At 38.7% G+C, this 10,747-nt stretch overlaps 1 protein-coding gene across 3 annotated transcripts in view; it reads left to right on the top strand.

Annotated features, from left to right (window-relative positions):
• Positions 1-10,747, top strand: part of MSH3 (mutS homolog 3) — a 116,292-nt gene that overhangs the window by 171 nt on the left and 105,374 nt on the right. The window contains exons 1-8 of one of the 3 annotated variants that reach the window (XM_021380284.1): positions 13-144; positions 1,173-1,296; positions 2,407-2,627; positions 5,625-5,828; positions 6,618-6,734; positions 7,492-7,609; positions 8,858-9,003; positions 9,722-9,888. In XM_021380284.1, the coding sequence (XP_021235959.1) occupies positions 49-144; positions 1,173-1,296; positions 2,407-2,627; positions 5,625-5,828; positions 6,618-6,734; positions 7,492-7,609; positions 8,858-9,003; positions 9,722-9,888 (1,193 nt within the window). In that variant the 5' untranslated portion in view covers positions 13-48. Of the gene's footprint in view, positions 1-12; positions 145-1,172; positions 1,297-2,403; positions 2,628-5,624; positions 5,829-6,617; positions 6,735-7,491; positions 7,610-8,857; positions 9,004-9,721; positions 9,889-10,747 lie in introns of those variants that run through there. The other 2 variants (XM_021380283.1, XM_021380285.1) reach the window with 2 other exon arrangements.

The following is a 10,747-nucleotide window of genomic DNA, read 5'->3' as shown; positions in this document are numbered from 1 at the left end:
CGGCGTCGGAGGCGGTGCCGCTGCCCGGCGCCTCGGCCTGCGCACACCATGCAGCGCGGGCGGCGGCGGGAGCAGGGCGGCGGCGGGCAGCCGGTGCTGAGCCGCTTCTTCGGCGCGGCGGGGAGTGGTGCCGCCCGGCACACGGTGCGCTGCGGGCGGCGGGGGGCGGGCCCGGGGCGATAGTGAGGCCTGGCCGGCAGGTTGGCCCTTGTGCAGCTTTGTCTCCCGGCCTGTGTCTGCCGTGCCGCACCAGCAGCCTCTGTGTGAGGCTGAGTCCCCTGGTGCGGTGGGCTTGGAGAGGAAACTTTGCCTTGGGGCGCTGCAGGCTCGGTTTCTGAGGCCCTGGGGGTCTGAATTTTCTCAGTAATGCCCTCGAGCCGTCAAAGGTTATCGTGCAAAATGCGGGTGCAAGCTGCTGGAAGCACCTGTGGCGTGTTTGGAAAGAGAAATGGTAGTGCTGTTATACATTGTTGCGGCTGCGAGTTACTTCTTTATGTCTGGCCACACTCCTTGCATCCTGCCGGTCATTGGAGGGAAACAGCATAAATTGGTGACTTCTCTCATCACAAGGTGTTATTGGTGTGTGTCAGTCAGAAGCCACCCAAGGCCATGGGGTCTGAAGTACTATGTTCTTCGCAAACATCCAGGGTGATACTGGGTGTTTGCAGCTGGCATTATAATTTTAAATTGGGACTAACGTGTGATAAGGATATTCCTTCACAATGTGTATCGAGTCCTCACGAAGCCAGAGGCAAACAGCTGGCATCTGGCAAGAAGAGGGCTCTGAGCTGTGGAAATCAGGATTTACAAAGAGAATCATTTCAGACATAGGATGGTAGCGTGGGGTATGACACTGTGAGGAAGGTTTGTTCAATTTTGTTCTGCAGTTTGTTCCGAGCTGCCTTTTGAAGACGTTGCAGCTGTGGGTGTTTCTTTTCGAGCTCAACTGCCAACTTGTTCACAGGACACGCTGTTTTTCTTCCTATGGTAGTCTTGCATGTCATAAACCATTTTATAAGTAAGAATATAGATAAAATAGTTAAGGATTACTGTGTGTAGTAAGTTAATTGCATTTTGCGTTATCTCATTATAAAATCCTTAGGCTTATTGTTGTCTTTCAGAGAGGATGGGAATAAAAGTAATAGAATTTCTTTGTTTAATTTATGTTTCAGGCTTCTGAAATTGGTACAAAAAGGAGAACATCAGCTGAAAACAATGAACCATGTGAGAAGAAGACCAAGTCAGTACAAAGTACTATCGATGACATCTATAAACCAGTGAAGACTCAGGATAAAAGTGAGTTGATCGTAAACAAGCCTTCAAGCATTTATACTCAGTGAACAGTTTTTCACTGTCAAATGTAAAAAAATAAAAAAAATTATCAGAGTATGGTTTAGAAAGTGTCTGTTGGGTGTAAGATAGGTGTCACCATGAACATACTAGCTGTACTGCTGAAGCATTCTTCATGAATTAGAAGCTAGGTGTTGGAGCCTTGCTCTGAAATTACTCTGCAAACTCCTTTCAACTGACTCAACTTTAGCATGTTGTTAATTGATGAAGTCCAGATGCCCAGCCTGAAATACTACAACTTAGAATCATTAAGGTTGGAAAAGACCTCTAAGATCCTCTAGTTCAACTGTCAGCCGATCATCACCATGACCACTAACCATGTCCCTCAGTGCTACAGCCACACGTTTCTTGAAAACCTCCAGGGATGGTGACTCCACCGTTTCCTTGGGCAGCCTCTCCCAGTGTTTTATCTCTCTTTCTGAGACAATGCTTCCTAATCTTTGTTGGTTTAGCAGTCTGTCTTTTAGACTCATGCTGCAGGTTAACTGACACTTGACTGACGCCATACTTATGCTGCATCTGGCTTTGAACCAAGATTTTAACAAATAAATGATGGTAGTAAAAAAACCAAATCAGTTCATATGAAATTTATTACACTTATGTTCCATTTAGATTAATGAACTCCTACGTTCTTTTTAAAGAGGGAATTATATTCAGTTTTGTGGTTGCGATGGTTTTAAATATCGTTATGGGACACTATCATCTAGTAACAGTGTTTGTGTAAGAAAGAGCTACGCTGAAAAATCACACTTATCCCAATATTCTTGGCTAATTTTGTGGCTTTGCAGTTATCAGTTAAAAAAAAAATGTATTTCTTTCCTCACATATGAAGAAGGTGATGAATATTGACTTTCTATAAAATTTAACCAAACTTACTACATATGTAATTCTGTCAGGTTGGCAGAGTGAAGGCAATGGGAGAGAATAAAGAATATAGGAAGGAGGGAGACTGACCTAAATGCCTGAGTTCCTTACTGGCGGAGGTCATTCTTATAGACATTCTGTTTTAGAAAATAATTCACTAACGTTTTTTGTTGTGTATTTTTACTGAAGAAGAACCTCAGACGTGTGAAAAGCCCCGCATATGTTTACAAACTCTAGACAGACTGAGAGAATTCTACAGTGATTCAGACCAGCCATGTAACAGAGTCCAGGAGGACAGTTTTCAGGAGAAACAATCAATGATTTTGGAGAAGTGTCCCAATATTACTGGGAGAAGTCCGGAACTGAATAACCCTCTTCAGTGTGGGGACACTAGCCCAAAGGTTGCTCAGAAGGTACGTAGAGCTTTGATCTAGTGTGATACAGATGACTTTTTCTTTTAGTTTGAAAAGCAAACTTTGGCACAAGACTCTTTTTTCTTATAAAATATTTTACATTCTGTCATTAAATAGTGTGGCACCATACAATAGATCAGCATTTGTGTATGGATGTTACCCTGGAACTCACAGCGCAGTAAGTAGAGCTTTCTTTAGGGCCAGGTTCTTCAGAGATATCATTAAATTGTGCGTTGTTTTAGTAGGTGGTGATTAGACAGCGTAAACACTGGCAATGTGTCTTGTAATTATGAATTAACCTATAATACTGTAGTAACCTATAATACTGTATTAACAGATGTTCAGTGTGGTCCTTTGCTTGGCTTTCTTTCTGTTCCATCAGTTCTGACAAAGGCTATAAAATTCCCAACAGGCTGTCTTTGCAAAATGTTATTCAGGATTTTTGCTGAAATGTAGCTTAATTCAGTTGTGTATATCTCTAACTACTAAATATGCCCATGTTTCTTTTCATGTGCAGAAGATACAGATAGTAAGTTCTCAGGGGAACTGTAATGATACCCATAGTACATGTCAGTAAGAGTGTAACAGTAGCTTGCTTTTCCTTTAATTACAAGGGAGTTGAGTGAACATATTGTTCAGGGGAAGAAACCTTTATGTATCTGGTATGTTGGTTGCTTGGTTTTTGGGCCACCTTGCTCAGCTTGAAGTACTGAGGTCCTAAAAGGCCTATCATTGCTTACTGCATTGTTGTTGCATTGGGACTCAAGTATTCCTTAACGAGGCTTTACATCTGGCTCTTCAGAAGGAAAGAGGCTGTATGGAAGGTTGTGTAGGTGGTTTGACCTTCCCTGTCTTAAACTGCTGTATCAGGATTGTGTGAACAGAAGAACAAAGAGAAGAGTGAAACAAATAGCTTGTAGCACAGAATTGTTGTGATGATGGACTGAGATTATGCAGCTGCAGTCATGTGGAGAATACAGAAAAGTTCTTCTCTGTTCCTCTTTCTCAAACCCTTGTCTGTCTGGCAGTTTTTAATTTCTGCTTCATCTACGAGTTTAGTATATTGAACATACTGTAGTTATGTAAGAATCAATAATAGATGCCAGAACTATAAAAATATGTTTTGCCAAAGCATGTGTGTGAAACATGCAGGGAAAATATTTTTCCTTTTATCTTTCTGATTTTACCTTTGGTAACATTGGAAGCAATATGTGCCTGACATAGATTCACAGTTAAAAATTCATGTGCTACAGTAACTGCAGTAGAGGTGTGTATTTGGTGAGCAAGGGCAGTGGAACTCTCCTTCCACCAAAATGACCATAAACATAAGATGGATGTTTCTGCAGAATCAGCTTTCTCTTTGTCTTTGAAAACAATGTGTTAATCTTCCACATATCAGCTGTTGCAGGATCGCTGTCTGCTTACTCCAGAGTTGGTTTCCAATGCACTAACTCTGGTGTGCTTTTTGTATCAATATTACCACTGTATATGCATGTCCTTGGATGCTTTTAGTCAAACAGCACCTGATTCAGTTGATCAATGGTTATACATGAGATTATGATTGCTATTTAGCTCTTCCTTCCCAGATCACAAGCAAGGACAGCTTTAATCAGATGCAGAGAGAGATGCAAGCAAGATGTATGCAAGAGAAAAGTAAAGAGCAATTGATTATTGCCTAGGATTCTTATTAGACAGTGAAGACTCATGACCTTCTGAACAAAGCATTACTATAATCTTTCTTTGTATTACACATAGCCAGGCAAGTCAGCTGGGGAAGGGCTTTCTCTTTGCATCATCTTAGATGTTTGTCCTGCTTTTTTTTTTTCCTCTTAGAATTATAACCGTTAGTCTTTTCCCTCCTGACTCCCTGAGCTCACTTAACAGGCTCAACAATTCAACTTCCACATGTGCTTTTACTTTCCATGCTTTTTTAATGGCCTTTTTTCACAGGCTTTCTTAAAACAATTTTCTCTATTGAATGAGGCAGTCATATTTTTATGCTGGTTCAGAGCTTGGATCAAAGACAGCTGAAGACTGAGGATCATAATAGAGATTACAATAGAAAGCTGGGGATTACAGTAGATATCTAAGCTCCTGCAACCATCTGAGTTCTAGGCGCAGTTTGGGTTTGTTTAAACTGAGCTATGTTGTCTGCATCTCAAATGTGTCATCCCTTGATTGTGTGCAATTCGGGGAATTTTGCAATTCACAGCAGTGCAGCTAAGTGTTCTTTTTTTCCCATTATTCTGTGGATGCGTTCTTTGTACCTTCCCATGACCCGGTGTATATGATTTGCACTATCTTTCTTCTGAGCTACCATTGCTGTTGAACATCCAGTTGACTTCATTCCTTCTAATCTAGATAGGACAGTTGTTAGAAATTCAAGTTTACTGGGTTTGTTTGCAGATACAGAAATGCACAGCACAATCTCATCAGTCATATTTTGTGAAATTATTTGCTGTTAAAATATGTGTTTTGGGGTTGTCTTAGTATTTTTTTTTCCTAGCAAATTTTATTACATGATATTTTTATGTAACTTAGAAGGAACTTTGCTGTAAGTGGAGCTCACCTTATTGGTATTGCTCACAGCACAAATAAAAGTCTGAGTCCATCACTTCACTTACAAAACAGAACAAAACATAGTTGTAAAACTGAAGTTGCTCAGCTGGCATAGGCTACGTAATGTCAGTGGAAATGATAAACAGCAGAGAGAGTGGGCTCAAAGCCTTAACTGTTAAGGTTTTTATAAACTGTTATACAGATTTTTCTGTATAAGAATAAATAATTCAGTGATATTTTTTAGGTTTGCTTAGTGCAGATTAGAGAAGAAATATGATTTTGGTGCTTGAGATAGCAAATTGAGACTTGTACTGAATTGACTTGTTTTTTGATTTAACAGATTTTCGAACATTATCTCTGCGCTGCAGTTTCTCATGTGTAAGTTGTAGTAATACATCTTTTTTGATGATTCTTAACTTTTCCGTCTTTTATTTACAGGAGGAGCCACACTGTGATCTTAGTCAGTTTTCTGCATCTTTTAGAAGCTATGAAAATACTTCAGACTTAAATCTCAATAAGAGAACCAAAACCATTTACACTCCACTGGAACTTCAATTCATAGAAATGAAGAAACGGTATAAAGATGCTGTTTTGTGTGTGGAGTGTGGATACAAATATCGCTTCTTTGGAGAAGATGCAGAGGTGATTTTGTATTTTACAGGATTGTGGAAGGATACTTGCATTGTGTCAGCATCTTACTGGGTCTATGGGCATTTCCAGAAGGAGCCTTCTTGTGAACACTAATTTTATGGCTGTTTTTAATACTTGAAAACAAGATGAAAGATCTTTGCATTCATAAGTTAAATTAACCATTATGCATACATCTTTTACCATAATCATAGGATAGTGCTTGCTATCCTTCATATTAAGAACAAAAGAGACACTGAGGTGCTACAAGAATTACTTGACAGAGTTAAAGTTGAAACAGTTTTAGAGGTGAATTCATTATCATGGCACAGATCAAAATCTACTATTTCAGTTTTGAAGACAGTGAACAAAATGGTATTAAGTAGATGAACTGATACTGCCTGGGTGCAGACAAGATCTTAGTTGCAAGAAAAGTAGCTCTGTGGAAAAAAACAAATGCTGTTATGTGTGTTCAGTTCTGAAGCACACTCAGATGTTGCATCCACACATGCCAAGTTGCAATATGATAATCTGACATATGAAGTCAGTGATACTGAAGCCTCTGTTTGATATGATATGTGAGGACAGAGGGATGGTGGAGAGAGCCCATGACGCTGGGCTTTTTTCTGTCATGTTTCCGTTTTGATAGTGGACTTTTAATTGAAGTTGTAGATTGGTGTTGTCACAGAAATGAACTCCTGTACTGCATTTTGATAATGTTTGTGTTTATGGAAGTTCTGTTGTAACTGCAGGTAGTGTAGCTGACCTGAACTACTGTCTGACTCTCTTTCTTGTATTTTGCAGATTGCAGCTAAAGAGCTAAACATTTACTGTCATCAGGATCATAACTTTATGACAGCCAGTATACCAACTCACAGACTGTTTGTCCATGTGCGACGACTTGTAGCAAAAGGACATAAGGTCATCTCTGGCTTTTAATTACGTTCTATTCAGTATAGGATAGTATTGAAATAACTTGCACTCACTGTATGGGAGTCTCGTTTGAACTGAGAAGTAGGAAATTCGTTATCACCTGTTTCTGCAAGTAGAATGGCTAACTTGCCCGTTTTTTGCATTTTCTCTATTCTGGTGAATGCTTTGGAATTCAAATAGATTCAAGCTTTCTCTGCTGTTTTACGAAAAAGTAGCTTAATGTTTTCTAGAACAGTTATTTTAGTTATTTTTTTAATCCAGCCTTTGTATTTGATAAAGATGAGTATGTATGCCCTCTCCATTTTTTTTGATTCCTCACATCCTAATTTTTTTCTCATTCTAGTCCATATTTTATTTTTTCCCTCTTTCCTCCCAGTTATTGATCTCTTCCCCATAACTGTGGCTTTCTTCTTGATACCTCTTTTTTACTGCTTATCAGAAAAGGACTTGTCCAAATCAATTGCAACTGCCGTTCTCTTGCAAGTGCTGAACTCTAGCTAAATTGTTTCAGAAAAGGAGAAGAAGCACAGGGTCAGAAGTTGAGATGGCAGTTAAAAATAGGCAGTGCATGAGGAAATGCTATGTCTTCCTGGGCTCATTAGAAGGATTGATGCTAGCCTCTGCTCTTCCTGTTCATAGTTAATGATGCATTTGCCATCTGCACATCTTAAAAGATCACAAAAAATATTAAAAAGATAATTTATAATCAAGGAGCTAATGTTGTTTCTTTTTTGTGTGCCTGTAGGTTGGAGTAATTAAACAGATGGAAACTGCAGCACTGAAGGCTGCTGGAGAAAATAAAAGCTCTCTCTTCAGCCGGAAACTGACTGCTCTCTATACAAAGTCTACGCTTATTGGAGAAGATATCCTTTTCATCTGAATTTATTTTCAGATGCTAATATTTGGCATATGAGATGTTATAATACCATTATTATCACCAGGGTGTAACATAAGTACTTAGTAGCTGACAGGGAATAAAATTACTTTGATTCTATGTTGCGGTAAAACATCATCCAGGCTTTATAAAGAATTTAATCTCCTCAGGGATTTAGGCTTGTTGTAAAACAGCTGAGCTTGTGTCTCCTGTAGTTATTTTCTAAGTGTTCTTCCCAGGTCTGTAGTACCTGAAGGTCTTGTCTTCAACTAGGCATTTGAATAGATAGAGAAATTATAGCGTTAGTAGTTCAGAAAAGTGTGAAGAAAGAATTGACTAGTGTCAATAATGTAAGTGAAAAGAAAGCACTAAAATCAATGGACTTTTAAAAATAAAGCTAGGAAATTAAATCCTGACTGAGCTTATAAAGAAGATGCAAAAAAGAGATGAAAACAGCTTTTTACCAGCTGAAAACAGCTTGTTTTCTTAGTTTTTTCCTTACAGTCTTTATTTTTTCCTGCCCTCTTCCTTATCTCTGTTATGTTTATTTAATCTCTCAAATTAGTATTTACTAGACAAGAGCTAGAAAGATTGTTAGATTAATGCCTGTGACATTTAAGATCAGGGAAGCAGATAACATAGTTCTGGGAGTTTGCTGGAAAATCTCTCATGTACATACAAACTCTCTTATACTGATTGGCAAACCGAGGAAGGTAGACTCACCAGTGTGACCCAACCTGGTTGACTGATATGCAACACATTTTGAACAAAATGAGCCTAATGCTCCTTCTAAGATGTACACTTTTGTTTTACTTGGGGTATTGCTTGCTTTTCAGCTGTTTCATATTAGTGCATTTTGTTCTTTCTGTGAAGTACATGTGTTTTGCAGACATGAAGTTAAGGTGACAAGTGGAACAGCCCATGTGTGGCATCTAGCTTTAGATGTAACTGCTCTTGATTGGATGGGGAGGCCTGCAGACATAGCTGAGGATGGCTCTTTCATAAACTGATAAAGTCTGCATCATGTAACTGTGTGTAATATAAAAACAACCACTGACTTCAGTCTTCATGCTGATAGTCATCTCAAATTCACTGTAGTGAAAAAATCATACTAACAGAAGGGAAATAGTCTAGCAGTAGAATGTAAAATGTAGTTGAGAAGGACTTAAATCTAGAAAGACCTGCAAATAATCGACAAAGTCTGTACTGTGTTGTTTTTTTTTTTAATATTTGCTACATGTGAACCCTTTGCTGAAGGTAGATGATTCTGTAGATTTTGAAGAGGTAGCAACAGATGTCCCTGATAACTACCTCCTCTGTATTTGTGAAAATGGAGAAAATGTAAAAAACAGAAAGAAAGGTGACATTGCTGTAGGTGTTATGGTAAGTTTTACTGAGAAATCAGTATTTTAGGCTTTTGTTTTACCGTTTTTCTTAGGAGTGGGTTGTTGTCATCTTATAGTCATGATTGTTCTGTATTTCAGGCTCTGTTTGTTTGTTTTGTAACCAAGTCCAGTGTAGCTAAGATATCATCTATGTTTGAACTGTGATAGTTTGTCTGAAAACTACAGAAAAGATTTGGAATTAATAGCTGGGTGTTCCTAATACTATTTTTGCTGCCATATCTCTTGAAAACAGCTGTGTTTTAACCAAATACAGGAAAACTTATTATGATTGTATTTGCATTTGAATGTCCCACTGCAGCGGGGAGAGAACAACAAAAGCATGGACTAAGTTGGCAGCTAGTTTCTAAGATGAACTGAATTTGATGTACTTTCCATGGGCTCCCATTTATGTATATTTGCGTAGTCCTTGATAGTAGTAAAATATGAGCAATGATAGACTTACGATAACAATGACACATTTACATTTTTAAGGTATCATTATGGTTTACCAAGACAAAGCTGCAGTAGTCTTTTGAACTTACTGTCATATTATAGATTTAGAGAACATAATTGCATTTTTGATCTGTTGCTTTCTTCAAGTGTGAGGATGCTGTATAATTTTTTTTACTATACACTATCAGTTTTCTTTCTGGCTTTACTGAAATGCTCCCTAAAAGTTTAAATACCCAGTGTGCATAAATTATTTTATTTGACAGGCAATCCAACCAACTACGGGAGAAGTTGTTTTTGACAGTTTTTGGGATTGTGCATCTCGCTTAGAATTAGAGAGTCGGCTTTTACGCCTGCAGCCAGTTGAACTAATACTTCCATCCAGCTTGTCAGATCAATCTGAAAAGCTCATCAACAGTGTAACCTCCATGAGGTATGTTCTGTGGGGATTTTATTGTTGTAGAATTTTTTTGTTGGTTTTGTTTTTAGTTACAGCTAAGCTATTGATGATGTTCAGATACTGAGGCAAGCATTGATGTGTAGCTCTGCAAAGGCCCTTTTCGAAGTGACTGTGGTTCGCTGCTAAGTACTCATTCTTTACTCACATTTAGACTGCAGTTCTTGTCTTCTGACTGAGCCCGTGAAAGGTTAGCATGCCTAAACATTTGTTGTTTTCATTTAGATCCTCTTGATCCTGCACTCCCAATTGCGTGTTTTGTTGGATTTATTTCAGAGCTGATGTACCTATCTTTGGGATCTGAAAATGGTTTCACATGTCAGTTGTCCTTGTTTGTCATAGTATTAAGATCTCTAAATGGCATGGAACAGTTTTTCTACTAAGGTAAAACCATACGAGGAAACCTTTGCAACTGGTATTTTATTTTGTTTGTGCGATTACACTATCTTAATTTTGAAGACAGTCTTGAAAGTATGATGACTGATCATCCATTTGTATTTTGAGTTCTCTTGGTGCCAAAGTTAAAGTTGTTTCACGTTTTCAATATTAATTTTACTGTGGCATAAAGCCAGATTAGGAAATAATTTATTGGATGACAGATGAAGGGAATAAACGATTTCTCCAAATGTACAATGAACACACAAAATCTTTCATATGCAATTTCTGTGAGAAAATAGCTTGTCGCCTGTCTCCCTGCCTGTCTCCCTGCCTGTCTCCCTGCCTGTCTCCCTGCCTGTCTCCCTGCCTGTCTCCCTGCCTGTCTCCCTGCCTGTCTCCCTGCCTGTCTCCTTTAAACCACAGAACTCTGGTTTGTAGAGAACCGGCTTAGAGTTTG

Source organism: Numida meleagris, chromosome Z (assembly GCF_002078875.1).
Source record: "Numida meleagris isolate 19003 breed g44 Domestic line chromosome Z, NumMel1.0, whole genome shotgun sequence".
Classification (NCBI taxonomy): domain Eukaryota; kingdom Metazoa; phylum Chordata; class Aves; order Galliformes; family Numididae; genus Numida; species Numida meleagris.
The sequence above is the reverse complement of the archived record's forward strand: the minus strand, read 5'-3'. Positions and strand labels throughout refer to the sequence as shown.